The sequence below is a fragment of the Coregonus lavaretus genome, assembly GCF_964263955.1.
Source record: "Coregonus lavaretus genome assembly, chromosome: 6".
NCBI lineage: Eukaryota > Metazoa > Chordata > Actinopteri > Salmoniformes > Salmonidae > Coregonus > Coregonus lavaretus.
In genome coordinates, this window is record NC_139993.1 from 8,130,966 (window position 1) to 8,149,939 (window position 18,974).

At 43.3% G+C, this 18,974-nt stretch overlaps 1 protein-coding gene across 3 annotated transcripts; it reads left to right on the forward strand.

The window, feature by feature from the left end:
* The first annotated feature begins 600 nt into the window (after positions 1 to 600).
* LOC311131500 (UTP--glucose-1-phosphate uridylyltransferase-like) lies at positions 601 to 18,884 on the forward strand. 3 transcript variants are annotated; one of them, XM_084164529.1, is made up of 10 exons: positions 601 to 706; positions 1,751 to 1,866; positions 4,625 to 4,732; positions 15,561 to 15,746; positions 16,009 to 16,142; positions 16,524 to 16,821; positions 17,150 to 17,347; positions 17,582 to 17,845; positions 18,024 to 18,128; positions 18,297 to 18,498. In XM_084164529.1, exons 1-10 carry the CDS (start codon positions 691 to 693, stop codon positions 18,402 to 18,404), a joined length of 1,533 nt encoding a protein of 510 aa, XP_084020655.1. In that variant the 5' UTR covers positions 601 to 690; the 3' UTR covers positions 18,405 to 18,498. The 3 variants fall into 3 exon arrangements, with proteins under 3 accessions (XP_084020655.1, XP_084020654.1, XP_084020653.1); XM_084164528.1 differs by having other exon boundaries at positions 617 to 706; positions 1,691 to 1,866; positions 17,603 to 17,845; positions 18,297 to 18,884; XM_084164527.1 differs by having other exon boundaries at positions 617 to 706; positions 1,691 to 1,866.
* Positions 18,885 to 18,974: the final 90 nt, after the last annotated feature.

The window sequence follows — 18,974 nt, forward strand, 5'->3', positions numbered from 1 at the left end:
TCCTACCTCTCGCTAGGCTGCCTGCTGTGCTATATGTCTACATGCAGGCACTGTAGCCTACATTAGAAATACACTGATAAAAGCATTCAACATATCAGCTGGCAAGACCTTACATTTTAAAATTTTTAGTCATTTAGCAGACGCTCTTATCCAGAGCGACGTACAGTTAGTGCATACCTTTTTCAGACGACCCCTGCTAAAGAGGGGTCGTCACTAGCTACTACATCCACGAAGTCCTAAACCCCGCCTATTTCTAAAATGTTTATTCTTAAAATATGATTTTATACCTAACCTTAACTACACTGCTAACCTTATGCCTAACCTTAAATTAAGGCCAAAAGCAACCTTTTTTTGTGTGTGGAATTTTGATGATGTAGCCATTTTTGACTTGTGGCTGTGCTATCTAGTAGAAACCCTAAAGAGGTGGGAGAACTGAGAACAGTGCATTTGCCCTGATGGGTGGTGTCGGGTTTACTGATGGATTGATACATTGTTTCTTGGGACTGCAGTTCATATTTGCTCAAGCGCGAGCGGCTGTGTCTGGTGTCAAGTCATTTATGTTTATCTTTTATTGAATTACGTCTAATATTTGCTGGCAAATTATAGAAGACTATCGAAGACTATAAGATAGACCTTTGGGATCTTATTTGGAGAAACTTTCTTGGCACATATTTTGTCATACGTCCAAAGATGTCTGTTTTGGATGGTAAGTGTTCAGTACCTGTCCGTGTAATGAGTCGGATGGCTACTTTCGCATTGCTATTGATTGCTCTTGACAGTTATCTTTTCCATGACAATAAGTCTTGACTTCTCTTAGTTTGGAATGATTTCCACTTTTTGGAACGCAGTGCATTCTTTTTACTTATCTATATTTCTGATGTCGTCTTGAATTTAGGCTACTGATATACTGAGAATATAGATTTCACCAAATCAGTATTATGCAATAATGGGAATTGCCAAATTAAGCTACCAATCTCTTAGTGGGGGATATTTTCATGTTGAGTGATTTGCATGTCAATTGTACCCAGAGCTTGGTTGCTGCTATGTTTATATAATTTTCTTAACATAACACATCCTGTATTGAACAGAGGGTGAACAAACCACAATTGACTGGTTCAATAATAAAGGGGCAGGTAGCCTAGCGGTTAGGAACGTAACCGAAAGGTCGCTGGTTCGAATCCCCGAGCCGACTTGGTGACAAATCTGTCTGTGCCCTTGAGCAAGGCACTTAAACCTAATTGCTTCTATAAGTCGCTCTGGACAAGCACGTCTGCTAAATGACTTTTTTTTTAAAAATAATATTGACCGAATAGGCTTGACTTGTTAATGGTATAATGGATATAGGAAGAAAATGCTGATGTCCATTAAAATAGATCCAATAAGCCAACATGTGGGTAGACATTTGCATGGCATCATATGTAACCACGTTCCATTTCACCAATTGTAAAATATTGTACTTGCTTGCTTATGAATGACTACAAGCTGCCTCGCTCATTAGAACACAGGCATGCAGTTGTTTCAAGAAGGCTTTATGACTGAACATCTTTAAACTGACCTTATATTCTCTTTGATCGTTTTGAGTGGTTCCAGCAGAATGAACGAACTAGCCCTCTCCCTCTCTTTCTTTCTCTATCGCTCCTTTCTCTCCTTTGACTTCATACTCTTTGATTGTTTCGAATGGTTCAAGCAGACTGAATGATGAAATACCTCTCTGTCGCTTTCTTTCTCTCTCTCTCCTTTCTCCCGGCAGATCTCAGCAAAGCCGGGATGGCAGAGTTTCAGGAGAAGCTGCGGCTGCAGCATGAGACCTCCATGCACAAAGAGCTGGAGAAGCTGCTGACCACAGCCAATGGGGCTGAGCAGGAGGTGGGCCTGGGGTTTAGGGGTTTGGAGCGAGAGTACCTGGTGCATGTTTGTGGATCTAGGGTGGTTGTTTTGGAGGAGTGAGGACATTTCTTGGCCTGCTGGACTGAATTCTGGGAGGGGAGCAGGATGGTGAATGACCTGTGTGTCTCTCAATGGGTCAAACACAGACGCACACACTTCACGATTTCACAACATGGACTTTCTCTTTCTACCTGTCTTTCAGCTCCTCTCCCCATCTTTTCACCTCCTCACTCTTTGCCCCCTTGTTTACTTATAAGCCCCCAACAGGATTGCTGTTAAACCCCTTCTCTATATATGATGTAGGCCATACATTCCCACATAAATCATTGTCACTTTTCATCACCACTGAGCCCTTACCTTACAAAGCATCAGCTATTACCGTGCCATCCCACAAGCACAGTGCACAACCCATCAAAATAACCCATTTGACCAGAAACTGGAAAGACAATTCTCCTCCCTGCTTAGCAAACAGTTACACTAATTTGTATGCAGTTAGCATTGCTACTGCTAACTAAAGCATTGGCATGATGGCAAAAGTTTACAAGATAAGCATTCTCGCTCTGTACAGCAAGTGGTTCCTTTTTTACGCTCCTCCTGGTTTCACTTCAAACACAACACATTCAAGTTAGACTGCAGAGGGGGGAGAAAACACAATTAAAACCCACCAAGGAGCCCAGAGGGTTGAGGAACGAACATTGAGATGGGCTAGATGGGAGTTCTAATGATTATCCCAATGGGGGCATTTAGAACACACTGAACCGTAACGTACATGAAAGCCATTAAGCAAAGGTCAGAAAGGAGGGTTGTGGGCAGAATACTTTGATTATAGGGAGTGGGCAGGAGAGGATGAAAGTCTATGCTTCACCAAACAGACTGCATCGACAGACTAGAGAAATAATGATGCACATCATTTGGAATAGAAATATCGAGTTCAGACGTAGCCTATATGGCACATCCAAAAAGTATTTGTCAGGCCAGTGTTTTCTCGAATAACCTCCACCAGCTCCATTTGATTTGTTCTATAGAGCCCCACAGTGGAGGTGTCATAATACCCATAAAACCTAGCGGTCAAACAGAAATGGTTCCAATTGTTTTTCCACCATTCATTTTTCCCATAGGGGATTTTAGAAGCACTTAAAATAAGGGCTGTGTTTCGTGTAGTCTTACCCTGGCGTGACGCTTTGAAAACCATGTAAATCTCTCTTGGACAAGGTGACTTATCAATATGTTCAGCTCTATTTACTCTCCGATTCGAAAATGGTAATTAGCATCAAAGTAGACATCATGCAAAACTACAAGTCCCTGGAAACTCCTGCACGTCATCTCTAGCTGACACCTTTGCTAACAGGTATTGTGCCAATTTTAAAACTTGCACAAGACAGTTCGTAGAATTGTCCATTTAAAGAAATTCATTACTACATTTAGCTAACATTTAGATAAATAATCCAGAGATTCTTAACTTTGCCTCGATTCGGCAGTCTCGTCCAGATCATGTCATTTGTAGTTCTTTATGATAGCCACATTGGCAGCTAATTAGCGTAAATACAGGCAAATAAATTGATAAAAGTCACCTTGTCCTAGAGAAATTTCACTGTTATCAAAAATATTTCCCTGTTTGACTGCTAGGTTTTATGACCCATACTGTGGTACTCTATTCCAGTACAAGCACACCTGATTCAAAGGTTTTACTAATCATCAGACTGGCAGGAGCTGACGGGAAGTGTGGCTCAATGAACTTTTCAGGGCCCTCCCATCTTCCTTTCAGTCATTGACAGCGCAGCCCGGGATGTTGACAGTAGGTGAAATATGTTGACAATCTAAATCTGGTCCTATGCTCTCTCCAGATCGATGGCCAGGAGTTCAAAGTGTGTGATAGTGTGAAGATTTTAGGGGTAATGATACAGAAAGACTTACAATGGGGCGAACAGGTTGCTACTATGGTAACCAAGAGCAACATACATTTGTTTGTCCTTTGCCGCCTTAAAAGCATTTACACCGACTACAGACGCCCCACCCTGGAATATGCTGCTCCTGCTTGACACAGCTCACTGACCCAGGCCCAGTTTGATGACCTGGAGTGTATTCAGAAGAGAGTATGCCACACCATCCTAGGAGGATACTCCAGTTATACTGAGGCACATTAGACCCTGTCCCTAACCCGACTTCATGAAAGACGGACACAACTCTGTACTGACTTCGCTGTTAGCCTCCTAAAATCTCAATTCAGAGACTGGGCTACCCCCTGACTGAATCACAGTGACAGGCAGGAACACATGCAGCCAGAACAAACGGACTATACCGAAGTCTAGTTTACCAATCCCATATTTCTGCTCATTGATTAATAAGTCTCTTTAAGACCACAGGACATTATTGATTTAGATTTTTTCAAAAAAAAAATGGTTGTTGCTCATATCCATTAATATTTAGTATGCTCATGGATTTGTATTGACTGCTATATGAGTCTAATAAAAAAAAACGTGAAAAACCACCCAAAAAAATCAAGCCCTTCGTTTGTTGATTCAGATGTGCTGGTTCTGGAATACATCAAATAAGTGGAGATGGCTGAGGTTACTAGAGGTTTGGGAGACACTGATTTAGGCTTTAGTAATGTTTTGATTTCAATAGTGTGTCTGTCTTTTATCAAGCTATGTTTTGTGTGTGAATTGGATGCTATTATGAATAAATTATGTGGATTTGCGTCCATGCAGAGTCTGATCCTTGACACTTTCTGTTTCAGATTTCCAAAAAAGACTTTGAGGGTTTTAAGAACCTCTTCCACAGATTCCTCCAGGTGAAAGGACCCTCTGTGAACTGGGGCAAGATCCACAAGCCCCCAGAGGATCTGGTGAGTAGTTCGGTTTTAACCCTGGTTGTCTACACGCTCAGGCCTTCGTAATTTGCATAAGAAATTACAATACATTGTCATACCGATCAGCCTATGTCTAGAAATGTTTCCCTTCCCTACCATTGGAAATCCATTGCTTCTGCAGATGTAGACCTATTTGTATGTTGCCCCTCTTGTACAAGGGATAAGGGATTATCTGGCCTGTAGTTTATTTTATTTTTAATAAAGTCTTTGTTGCATATTTAGTGCTAGTCCACAAACTAGTGTCTAAGAAACACTGTTTTGAGTGTAGCATCTCTCTGTGTATGTTGGGTGAGATTGGATCTCTAGGCCAAAGCCCTCCTCTACAATGAACCCCCCCCCCCCCCCCCGCCCCCATCTGAGCAGATAGATGCCAACGCGGCCCCTTTGAACTGAACATGAGCGCTGTAGAGTTACAGTGGCTGTTATGTGACACTGGCTCTATGGGGGCAGAATGCTATGGTCCTGTCCTGTTGTCCTGCAGCAGACCAGAGGAGAGTTTGAGACAGAGAGCCCAGTGTTGCGTTCCCTCCACTGGGACGGCAGCCAGGCGCCAGTACACCCCATCCTCTCCCAGCTGACTGGAACATGTGAGTCTCCAGTCAGAGAGGGAGTGTTACAGCTGAAGGGTCACTGGGGCGTGGGCTTTTCCCAAGTCTAAATGTCTAAGAACTTAGCGTTTGAGTAGTGCTGGTCAAGAGACTGTGCCTATGGTGACAGGAGGTAGACTCAGTTAAAGGAAGGAGGGGAGCGTTTCATTGAGACCTGTGCTGGAACCACTGACCCATTTAACACTTGGGCCACATGCAGGAAGGCTACATCCAGTTTGTATATAGATGCACACACTTGTTTGTGAGTCTGTACATTCCCAAGCTCGTGAAGCCCACAGATCTTAATGAGTATGTAGTAGGGATGGAATCCAGCACCAACAGAACCGAGACGAGGTAACCAGATCCAAGAACAGAGTGTGTAGCTATGGGCCCGAAGCCAGCCAGCCATTTTATCAACTGGGTGACATTTCAGTATCTAAGAGCCTGACCCCCCACCCCCTTCCCGAAATACCCCCCGGCTCACAGAAGGTTACCCTATAAATAGCCTGACCTCTCCAGCATTTGAAAGCACAGCCTTGAGGGAGTAGGATTCGAATTGTTTTGGGACGTGGTTCATGGTCACGACCATAAGGCTAGTAGGGAACTTGAAACCGTATCTGGACTCGTTCCGCACTTGTGACATAGACACAGGTCACCTTGGAGACCTTGAGTTTGAAGTTGTGTTAAGTTCAAACAACCCAGTTGTGTTAAGTTCTTATGAGTTCAATCTCATCATGTTGTATTTCTCCATGTTATCGACAGAAGCTGTATGGCTCTGAAAGGGTTAATCGTTTATCCTATATAACAGTAATGTCAGTCTTATGCAATAAATCTGCACAATATTGACTTGTGAGTTCATGTACCTAATTGAGTGAATCTCCCCAAAACAAGTCCATGCAAAATAAAGTGGTTTTCTGTTATCCGATGGATACTGTCTGCATCTCTACCAGATTTCCACAGATTCTCCATTCCCTCCCAGTTATGTAATCGCTTCATTGCCAAGGACACACAGTTATTGCAAAACGCACAGCTTTTGCTCTTAGGTCAAAATTGCTTGTTTACAGAGATTGACTGTTTGAATGGTTGGAGTCCATGGCTGCTAGGAAGCCTGAATATGCACCTTGAGTTTGCAGTCTCAATATTGAGTTGTTCTAATGCTTTGTTTGCTAGCTAAGTGCTTGGAAAGAACCCTATATTTTGAGTAGCCTAGTGAATAATAACAGTCCAAGAATGGAACCTTGTGGCACTACAGTATTTATAGGAAGCATTTCAGACATTGTACCATCAACCTGTGCACAGTTTTCCACATTTTAAAGGGATTATTTAGGTTCTTTGCTCTTTCACTCTAGTAAAACTCTGACTTTGGCTTATGAATAATACATTTAACTTCTCTAAATCTAGTCCAGTCTGTTGCCAGATCGGACTGTCTTACGACTGAAATTCTCTTGAAGGATCACGAAGGAAGCCTTGCTCATCAGATTCTCAAAAATTCTGTTTCCTAATAATGGGTGGTTTTGCCTTTGTAAAGGGAACTACAGTGGGGAGAAAAAGTATTTGATACACTGCCGATTTTGCCGGTTTTCCTACTTACAACGCATGTAGAGGTCTGTAATTTTTTATCATAGGTACACTTCAACTGTGAGAGACGGAATCTAAAACAAAAATCCAGAAAATCACATTGTATGATTTTTAAGTAATTAATTTGCATTTTATTGCATGACATAAGTATTTGATCACCTACCAACCAGTAAGAATTCCGGCTCTCACAGACCTGTTAGTTTTTCTTTAAGAAGCCCTCCTATTCTCATTTACATTACATTTACGTCATTTAGCAAACGCTCTTATCCAGAGCGACTTACAGTTAGTGAATACATATTTTTTTTATACTGGCCCCCCGTGGGAATCGAACCCACAACCCTGGCATTGCAAACGCCATGCTCTATCAACTGAGCTACATCCCTGCCGGCCATTCCCTCCCCTACCCTGGACGACGCTGGGCCAATTGTGCGCCGCCCATGAGTCTCCCGGTCGCGGCCGGCTGCGACAGAGCCTGGATTCGAACCAGGATCTCTAGTGGCACAGGGTTCGTTTCCCACGGGGGCCAGTATGAAAATGTATGCACTCACTAACTGTATGTCGCTCTGGATAAGAGCTTCTGCTAAATGACTAAAATGTAAATGGAAGCCAGCGAGCATTTGGCCTCCCTTGATAAAAAAAAAGAAAAAAGTATTAAATAATAGCCTATCACCGAACTCAACTGTGAATGGTCCTGGCTTCACTCCAATCACATCACATCAAGAGCAATACGTCATTGACAGAAACAACTTGAATTGTTGCATCTCGTTGTGTTGTTGTTCTCCAGTGGCTAACTAGTTAGCTAAAATTGACCCTTTTCTATACTGAACAAAAATGTAAATGCAACATACAACAATTTTACTGAGTTCAGTTCATATAAGGAAATCAGTCAATGTAAATTAAATCAGTAGGCCCTAATCTATGGATTTCACATGACTGGGCAGGGGCCCACCCACTTGAGAGCCAGGACCTGACAATCAGAATTCGTTTTTCCCCACAAAAGGACTTTATTACAGACAGAAATACTCCTCAGTTTCATCTGCTGTCTGGATGGCTGGTCTCAGACAATCCCGCAGGTGAAGAAGCCGGATGTGGAGGTCCTGGGCTGGCATGGTTATATGTGGTCTACGGTTGTGAGGCCGGTTGGACGTACTGCCAATTTCTCTAAAACGATGTTGGAGGCGGCTTAAGGTAGAGAAATTAACATTAAATTCCCTGGCAACAGCTCTGGTGGACATTCCTGCAGTCAGCATGCCAATTGCACGCTCCCTCAAAACTTGAGACATCTGTGGCATTGTGTTGTGACAAAACTGCACATTTTAGAGCAGCCTTTTATTGTCCCCAGCACAAGGTGCACCTGTGTAATCATGCTGTTTAATCAGCTTCTTGATATGCCACAACTCTCAGGTGGATGTGTGTATGGAAAATGTCTGGGATGTTTTATTTGAGCTCATTAAACATGGGACCAACACTTTACATGTTGCGTTTATATTTTTGTTCGGTGTAAATTAGCCATGGATGGAGATAGGGATTTTGACTTCCATAAATTCATACATTGTACCCCTGTGCTCGATTTTATACACCTGTCAGCAACGGGTGTGGCTGAAATAGCCAAATCCACTCATTTGAAGGGGTGTCCACATACTTTTGAATGTATAGTGTATCACGGTCGCAAGGCATATGGACTAACAGGTTATAGAGCAGGCAAAACAATGATGAGACACATGGGTTGTAATATGGCATTTTTCTCTGGCTTGGCTTCCCTAGTGATTTTACCCACGCACCGCTACTGATTGTCCCGGCCCTAATCTTGATGTGACTTTCTGACATGAGAGAGTTGTGAGGTCTTGGATATTGTAGAGCTTGGGCCAGTCTTTGGTAATGTCAAATGGTGACCAACATGAAGATTTAACCTAAATGTTGTTTGTAAAAATATTTTTTGCAACTAAAGTTGAGCTATTTAACTCAGGAGAATCTTTATGGAAGATTATTATAGCCTGTATGTCTTGAGGGAAGTAGAATGACATGGCTCTCCAGACTCCTTTTCATTTAAAAGGGGCTATACAGTGGGGAAAAAAAGTATTTAGTCAGCCACCAATTGTGCAAGTTCTCCCACTTAAAAAGATGAGAGAGGCCTGTAATTTTCATCATAGGTACACGTCAACTATGACAGACAAATTGAGAAAAAAAAATCCAGAAAATCACATTGTAGGATTTTTAATGAATTTATTTGCAAATTATGGTGGAAAATAAGTATTTGGTCACCTACAAACAAGCAAGATTTCTGGCTCTCACAGACCTGTAACTTCGTCTTTAAGAGGCTCCTCTGTCCTCCACTCGTTACCTGTATTAATGGCACCTGTTTGAACTTGTTATCAGTATAAAAGACACCTGTCCACAACCTCAAACAGTCACACTCCAAACTCCACTATGGCCAAGACCAAAGAGCTGTCAAAGGACACCAGAAACAAAATTGTAGACCTGCACCAGGCTGGGAAGACTGAATCTGCAATAGGTAAGCAGCTTGGTTTGAAGAAATCAACTGTGGGAGCAATTATTAGGAAATGGAAGACATACAAGACCACTGATAATCTCCCTCGATCTGGGGCTCCACGCAAGATCTCACCCCGTGGGGTCAAAATGATCACAAGAACGGTGAGCAAAAATCCCAGAACCACACGGGGGGACCTAGTGAATGACCTGCAGAGAGCTGGGACCAAAGTAACAAAGCCTACCATCAGTAACACACTACGCCGCCAGGGACTCAAATCCTGCATTGCAAGACGTGTCCCCCTGCTTAAGCCAGTACATGTCCAGGCCCGTCTGAAGTTTGCTAGAGTGCATTTGGATGATCCAGAAGAGGATTGGGAGAATGTCATATGGTCAGATGAAACCAAAATAGAACTTTTTGGTCAAAACTCACTCATCGTGTTTGGAGGACAAAGAATGCTGAGTTGCATCCAAAGAACACCATACCTACTGTGAAGCATGGGGGTGGAAACATCATGCTTTGGGGCTGTTTTTCTGCAAAGGGACCAGGACGACTGATCCGTGTAAAGGAAAGAATGAATGGGGCCATGTATCGTGAGATTTTGAGTGAAAACCTCCTTCCATCAGCAAGGGCATTGAAGATGAAACGTGGCTAGGTCTTTCAGCATGACAATGATCCCAAACACACCGCCCGGGCAACGAAGGAGTGGCTTCGGAAGAAGCATTTCAAGGTCCTGGAGTGGCCTAGCCAGTCTCCAGATCTCAACCCCATAGAAAATCTTTGGAGGGAGTTGAAAGTCTGTGTTGCCCAGCGACAGCCCCAAAACATCACTGCTCTAGAGGAGATCTGCATGGAGGAATGGGCCAAAATACCAGCAACAGTGTGTGAAAACCTTGTGAAGACTTACAGAAAACGTTTGACCTGTGTCATTGCCAACAAAGGGTATATAACAAAGTATTGAGAAACTTTTGTTATTGACCAAATACTTATTTTCCACCATAATTTGCAAATAAATTCATTAAAAATCCTACAATGTGATTTTCTGGATTTTTTTCTTCTCATTTTGTCTGTCATAGTTGACGTGTACCTATGATGAAAATTACAGGCATCTCTCATCTTTTTAAGTGGGAGAACTTGCACAATTGGTGGCTGACTAAATACTTTTTTCCCCCACTGTAGTTGTGGTGATAGTCAGTCTAATACTAGTTGGGAGTAGTTAATAAAATAGCTATAAAAGCGGTTTGAACCCTCTGCCACCTAACAACAACTCACGTGAGGTTGTAGCCTCTGTCAATGGAGCAATACATGTCTTTAGTATTTTCCTAAGGAGTTCCCTATTACCGTGTCTTACACATTGCTTTGTGTATTTTCAATGGTCCGTACACACTGAATACAGTACACACTGTAAAACAATAAATGGGGTGTGTTGGGAGAGTGCGTACAGTCTGCCTCCTCTGTAGCGTATAGGGCCGGTTTCCCAGACAGTAAGCCTAGTCATAGACTAGTAAGAATTAACCCACCACTTTCAATGGTGAGTCTCCATTGAACATATTTTTCAGTGCAGGACTAGGCTTTCATCTAATCTGTCTGGTCCTGGAGAACACTGCCCATAGCATTGGGAAATAAAATTATAGTCTAGATTTGAAATTGCCTATCTGGGAAGACATTGTCAAGATACTTTTGAGGCAGTTTGAATTCCTTCATGGTCGCATTCTCATCTCAATGGTTCGTCTCATGAAGGTGTGAGCAGGAAGGAAGCGATAAGCCCGGCTGCCTGTTACCTTGCCGACTCTGAAACTGTAGCCTCCCTCCGACGGTACAGGAAGTGTGTGTGTGTGGAAACGTAGTGCAGGAGGTGTCATCACACACTCCCATCACTCTCCTGCATCCGTCTATGCATGGGATGGGGATGAAGGGGAGGTAAAGTTAGGTGTGTTTGTCTGTGTATGTAAGTTGAGAGTTGAAGGCAGAGCGTAACGGATTGCGGACAAGTTAAGGTCTTGAGTGTGACACACACAGTCTCTATAATTACTCCATGTCCTTTTTGTCCTCTTGTGTCGTACATCTGTCATCTTTCCATTTGCCAACAGCGGAGCCAGTAAAGGCCAGAGGGCCTGTTCCTTCTCACTGGGAATTATTCTAAATGACTGGAAGTACAGGAAAGGAAAATGGAAGTTCATTATACCCACAGTCTGACTATACCACATCTAACTTACACTGTATTCAGCTCACAGTAAAACATACCATATTAACAGTTTGGCTTTGCAATTATGTAGGCTACTGCTGTACATTGATGTAGGCCTACAATAAGTACAGTAGGCCTATTGTTTTTCCTATTGGACAAATTATGTATAAAGTTACTCCAGGCTTTCAGTTATTGTATCTTAAAAAGCTTACCCAGTGTGGTAACACACTAAAACTTGGCAAGAAATGCATTTTCTCTGCTTTTCTCTCACAAGTCATTGCTTTGTATTTCGCCCGCATGTGGTGTTAATCAAGCTCAGCTAGCCAATTTTACCCTTAAATGGCAAAAAATGTATTTTTAAATGTATTTTTCTGTACCATGATATGCTGTTGTAGGCCTAAACATTTTGTGGGTTTGTTACATTTTATAGGACAAGTACAGGGGCGGTGTGTTCAATAGGGCGATATGGGCGACGCACTGCCAAACGGGAAAAGGAAGGGATTTTTTTCCTAATCAATTATATCACGGCAACAGTAGTTATCAGTGTTGTAATCTAGAGGTGTCTGGTCTGATCTGCCACTAAATGTCCAATCAGGCTAAAGTCGTGCTTCAAATGGCCACCCCCCCTTTTTGGGCGATTTCAGTCAGGTTGAAAATCGCCCAGAAGTCTGTCATAGACTCCCATGTAAAATCTATTTTTTTCAAATTTCAGAGCTTTCAATACAATCTCTATGGGTGTCTGAGGGCTTGCACTTACGCGCTTTCGTCATACGTAACGTAACCATGAACGTAACTAAGAAAAGACCGGGTAGCAGCCTCAATCAATTCACTACTACTGTAAAAATGGCTAGCCTTCAGTGCAACTCGATTGTGTCTTTGAAAGAAGTTCCTTTTTGTCGGCGAACAAATCAAGATAAATTGGCAACGAAACAATTAGGACCTCCCAGACCAAATTTAATAATTCAACAGGTTTCTACTAAAGGCGGAAAGTCCTACACCCGAGGATTTTCCAAAAATTGGTACTAACGAAAAAAGAACATTGCCACTCAACTGGATGAGGGATACAGGCTAGCTGTCCGCCGCCACAACGATGAGGTTAGTGTTGATAATCACAAGTTTACTGGAGAACTGAGACCAAGTAGAGACTTTGGACAGGGTGGATATGGTATAATAAAGGCAGTTTATTCAGAGGTAAAGATATCTGGAATCGCGTGCACGGACCCGTTCGTCAAACTCTTAGGGAGCTATACATTAAGCCCCATTACTTACCATATCAGATAAGAGAAATTGCTGCAGCTACATATATTTTACATCCTGGCCCTACATAGTTCACTATTTGCATCACTTACCAAAATATTACATGTGGTCATATATGCTTGGAAAGTGGAGATGCCATAGAACGTCAAAAAAGTAAACATTGCTGGAGACACATTGCCGTTTTGGAGAAGACATCGCGTTTGCTAGCGAAGAGATTTGTTGTGGCAAATGAACTTGGGCTGGGAATTGCCAGGAACCTCACGATAAGATATATGCATTGCGAGTCTCATGATTCTATACGTATTGCGATTCGATACTGTGATTTTATTGCGCACCATATGTCTGTTGCAGAGGGATCAGAAAGCCATGAGAACGAGTTTTGATCAGTCATGGAAATAAAAGTGCTGAAAACAAATTGGCTCCCAATGTGAAAAGATTGAGAACAAGCTATGAAGGAACAATAATGGTGTTTTGGTGCAGGTACAGCCAACTAGCGCTAAAATATTGCGATATTGTCAATACAGTATATCGTAAAGTATCACTATGTAACTCGATTTCTTTCACCCCAATCCCTCAAATTAACGGTAAATAACTGAATTGTTTGCCCCACATTTAGCTAAGATGATTAGCTAGCCAGCTAAAATGTTTTATTTAGTTAGCAGTCGCATCTACAATAGTTTACTGTCAATAACATGTCTCCAAAAATGACGTGGTGTCTCCAATTGTGTTGACATTTGACAATTGCGCTGCGCATCCATGAGTATCCACTTTCTGTAGCTCAGTTGGTAGAGCACGGCGCTTGTAACGCCAAGGTAGTGGGTTCGATCCCCGGGACCACCCATACACAAAAATGTATGCACGCATGACTGTAAGTCGCTTTGGATAAAAGCGTCTGCTAAATGGCATATTATTATTATTATTATTATTATTATTATTATTATTATCTGAAGAGAGCCCCGAAACATTGTGTGCAGACATTTTATGCAATAAATGAAGTAGGTTGAATCTAGTAGTTCTGATCTTCTGATTGGTCCTGATGAGTTGGGCGAGGTCCCCTCCAGGCTACTGTCACTGTTGCATTGGCTCTGAGTCGGGTTCTCTGTCTTCAAATGTTCAGCCTAAGAGAGGGGATTTTTGTGTGTGTGTGTGTGTGTGTGTGTTTAACAGTGATGATGTGTGTGTGTGTGTGTGTGTGTGTGTGTGTGTGTGTTTAACAGTGATGATGTGTGTGTGTGTGTGTGTTTGTGTGTGTGTGTGTGTGTGTGTGTCCTCAGAGCAAGAACTCGTGAGTTGGAAGAACTGAGAGGCCTATGGCGTGGGTGTTGTCCTTGGCTGACAAGATAGGACCCTTTTGTCCATTGTTATTGGATAGGAACAGAACTTATAACCAGCTCCTGACCTAAATAGATCTTAGCACAACATTTTACTCAACATATCATATTCCATATTCACTATAACAAATATATTTACTACGACATTAGCAAGAACCGCCACATCCTCAGCCGGCTAATCCAGTGTGTGAAGTTTTGCGGAGTGTTTGAGTTAGCTTTGCGAGGCAAAGATGAAACTGAGGGCTCCACCAACCCTGGTAAGCCAACACTTTTGAGATCAGTCAATAAATGCTTCTGGTATTGACTTATATGCTGCCCCTGTCTTCATGTTGTTGCTGGACATATCTTTTTTAAAATGTGTGTAGGTCACCTAAATCATCAGAAAAATTGCCCCCCCTGAGAATTTTTTCAGGAGCCGCCACTGGACAAGTAGGAGCATGGACTCAAGCCACACATTGCGAAACCAATGAATGCTTGAATAAATAAGCCTTCTACCTTGACCTATGCCTACTAATAGTTGGTCCACAGCATTGGCTATTTCTGGACCTTCAAGAGGGATCCTCTATTGATCAATGTTTTTAATTTGGCATGAAGATACAGTATGTAATTATTGATACACAAAAACAACTTTGACCAGATACATAGTTATCAGTGGGAAAGGATGACGCTGGTGTTAAAACCACTTTGCTACAGCCTCTGTGGCTGTCCCTCCTTCGTCAGGGGCGATTTGGGGGGAACCATTTTCTGCGGGGGTGTTTTGTTTTCCCCTGTGTGAGGATGTACTTTAGCTCCACCGTTCTGGGTATTGACAGCTGTCGCCATGGCTTCACTGAGCAGCACTGTAATGTAATAGGGTCTGGAGTGATGCCAGCTCCCCCCTCCTCTCCACCCTTCCTACGCTCCAGAGCCCACCACCTCCGTCACCCTACTTTGAGCAACCCCAACACTGCTGCCCAGCTTTCAAATGCTGAACTGAAGATCCAACATCAAAAGTCACATTCAACTTTAACAGGGATTGACATAAAAGGTTGCCCTATTGCCCGGGGCAAGTGAACTGAGCAGTCGGCAAGTTGAGTCTTCTCTGTGGTTACCCCATTGGGCAGGTTAATTATTTTATTGAAAACGACCAAACAGCAAAGAATTCCTGTGGCCTAAACTGATATTTCTGGTTCCTCCCCATTGTTTAATTGAAAAACCGTAAATTTGTCATTTCTGTGTAACTTACTTACTTCTTTGTTAACGGAGGACCCTGCACTAAAGCGTTCTAACATTGCCAGTCTGTGTAAACAGCTATACATTTTTGGGCATGTGATCATAATCTTCAGGCTACTCCCAGTATCTGACCTCTGACCTGTACCTCTTGCCCTCCCTGTTGCAGATCCACCCCTATGACAAGATCAAGGCCCAGGGGCTGCCGGACAGCGTGGCGGCCAGCCTCAACAAGCTGGTGGTGGTCAAGCTCAACGGAGGTCTGGGCACCAGCATGGGCTGCAAGGGCCCCAAGAGCGTCATCAGTGTCCGCAATGAGAACACCTTCCTGGACCTCACCGTCCATCAGATCGAGGTAGAGGATAGGATACTGTGCTATACTGTACTGTACTATACCATTTTTGGTCTGAGAGAACATAACACTTAAAAATATATCAACATATTCAATATGAGACAGAACGTTAACTAGGGCTAGTTATTGTAGTACTAGATATTCATTTTTTGCAATTTCTACATTCAACATAATTTATGACAGAATTACAGTATGATAAAACTATTTGGGAGCCAAACTCCAGTCATAAAAATGCCTCCCTCTCTCGCTCCCTCTCCTCTCTCAGCACTTAAACAAGACGTTCAACGTGGACGTGCCTCTGGTTCTCATGAACTCCTTCAATACAGACGAGGACACCAAGAAGATCTTGCAGAAGTACACACACCACCGGGTGAACATCCACACTTTCAACCAGAGCAGGTAACACACGCACACAGACGTCCGCACCTATAGAAATATACACCTAGGTCATGTTCAGCAGGGAACAGTGTTTTAAGTGTTTTGCAATGTAAAATCCTAATGAGTGTTGCTATTGGACAAGTTCAGGTACATTCCTGTTTCAAAGCATTTTCTCTGTACTGGACATGATCCTGTTCCATTACGATCCTCCTTAACGCTTTCCTGAACACCCTCTCCCTCTTATTACACCCCATCCATCTCTCCTCCACTCTCCATTTCCCTCTCTTCTCGCCTCTACCTCACCTAACAGGTTGTCATTGTAAATAAGAATCAGTTCTCATTGACTTACCTGTATAGATAAAGGTAAATAACATTATTAAAACTCTCCTCCTGCCCCTCTAGATACCCGAGGATCAACAAGGAGTCCCTGTTGCCCGTAGCCAAGGACCTGGGGATGCATGGCGACCACGGCGACGCCTGGTACCCGCCCGGCCACGGAGACATCTACGCCAGCTTCTACAACTCCGGCCTGCTGGACCAGCTGATCGCTGAGGGCAAGGAGTACATCTTCGTGTCCAACATAGACAACCTGGGCGCCACCGTGGACCTGTTCATCCTCAACCATCTGATGACGCAGCCCAAAGACAAGCGCTGCGAGTTCATCATGGAGGTCACGGACAAGACCCGTGCAGACGTCAAGGTGAGCAGAGGTTTGTGTGCTAGCTAGACACAGGCAAGGGTACTCAAGTCCAGAGTACTGCTGGTTTTCTTTTCACCCTGGTGGTTAATTCAATTGTTAATGTTACTGAGTCCACTCACCTCGGCAGTACTTTGGGGCTAAAGATGTAAGAACATTAAAAAGTGGTGAAGCGAAAATGGTAGAGGATAAAAGTGAATTCCCTACAATTGTATGATACATTTTGATATGTTTTATACCTCAATGTAAAATAGCATACAGCCTTCCATTTAGCCACCTTTCCATTTCCTGACTGCTCGTGGTTCTGCCACGCCTCTCAATCCCTCCACAGGGTGGCACGCTGATCCAGTACGACGACAAGCTGCGTCTGCTGGAGATTGCCCAGGTGCCCAAAGCCCACGTGGACGAGTTCAAGTCGGTCACCAAGTTCAAGATCTTCAACACCAACAACCTGTGGATCTCCCTGGCCGCCATTAAGAGGCTGCACGAGCAGAACGCCATGGACATGGAGATCATTGTCAACCCCAAGGTGAGAGGACGGGGTGAAGGCGAGTCTTAAAATGACAACTGTCTGCCAAGTCTGGTATCTGTGGCTCAGTTCATAGCCATGTGTTTTAGGGTTTCCTTTGGTATTTATTTTTAACATCCCCTCTTACATTAATTAATAGTTTTCGGACGGCTGTCACCCATGGCCTGGAGTGACTCAACTACGATTCGATTTGCATAATTTTGTAATAGCCGCCACAAGCTCACTGAACGTTAGCGCCAACTACATCCTCCCCAGACGCTGGACGGTGGTCTGAACGTGATCCAGCTGGAAACAGCGGTGGGCGCCGCCATCAAGGCCTTCGACAACGCCCTGGGCGTCAACGTACCCCGTAGCCGCTTCCTGCCCGTCAAGACCTCGTCGGACCTGCTGCTGGTCATGTCTAACCTCTACAGCCTGGACGCCGGCTCGCTCACCATGAGCAAGAAGAGGGAGTTCCCCTCCACGCCACACGTCAAGCTGGGCAGCTCTTTCACTAAGGTAATGGAACCAAAATGATTTCTTCAATGCAATTTGTTGAGTCATTATGACAGATATTTTGATTTTATATACATTTGTGTGGGTCTTTTTTTTATTGAAGGAGGTAGTCATTCATATTTTATGGTTTCAATTGTTAGTATAGGTTGTTGAGTGTATAAATGACGTGTTATGGTTGCAGGTCCATGACTTCCTGACAAGGTTTGAGAGCATCCCAGACATGCTAGAACTGGATCACCTCACAGTGTCAGGAGACGTCACCTTTGGAAAGAACGTCTCTCTCAAGGTAAAGGCTTCATACCCAAAATGGTACCTCATTACTATTGCATAGTATCTACTTGGCATACAGAACATTGATGTTGGGCTAGTTTTGTTGGACGTCTCTCTGTCGATGTTTTGTTGTATTTTGTGCTTTACATTTGTCTACGTCCCCTCCTCACTATCCATTCCACAGGGAACTGTCATTATTATTGCCAATCACGGAGATAGGATCGATATTCCTGCCGGAGCGGTGCTGGAAAACAAGATTGTATCTGGCAACCTGCGCATCCTCGACCACTGAGGCCTTCAGGACACAAGCCAGTCGCACAGACAAGAGACTCAAGGCCAAGGAAAAACTATAACTAGGACTGTTGCAGAGCGAGAAAGACAGACAGGGTGCCGTTCCACATTAAGGTTTTTATCACTGTGATCCACCATTTCAGATAAATTATCTGCAGCTTAAAAAGAAAGACTTTACCACAGTCATTTTAATCAGCTTAAAATGTGTGGGATGGTCCTCCTAATGAGCGTTGTGGTTCAGCACACCATGCAAACACGAGACTTCTGTTGGGAGCGAAAGCTGTTACAGGGTTCTAAGGCTGCGTTTACACAGGCAGCCCAATTCTGATATTTTTTCCAATTATTGGCAAAAGAGCTGATCTGATTGGTGAAAAGGCATATTAGTGGAAAACGATCAGAATTGGGCAGCCTGTGTGAACACAGCCTCTGTTGCAAATTCTGAGCCAACTCTAACATGAATAAAAGTACAATATGGATTGAACTTGTTAGCCTTCTGTCTTGATTTTAAAAGTAGAATCGTTTAAAGTAGCAAATCAATCATATAAAGGTGCTGCCTCTGAAGAGCGCATCT

What these genes read in the sequence shown, in the direction of transcription:
- LOC311131500 (XM_084164527.1), top strand. Translation starts at nt 1,696, where the DNA reads ATGATGAAATACCTCTCTGTCGCTTTCTTTCTCTCTCTCTCCTTTCTC. An exon ending in AGACCCGTGCAGACGTCAAG is followed by an intron (nt 16,822 to 17,149) that starts GTGAGCAGAGGT and finishes ATCCCTCCACAG; the next exon opens with GGTGGCACGCTGATCCAGTA. An exon ending in AGATCATTGTCAACCCCAAG is followed by an intron (nt 17,348 to 17,581) that starts GTGAGAGGACGG and finishes ACTGAACGTTAG; the next exon opens with CGCCAACTACATCCTCCCCA.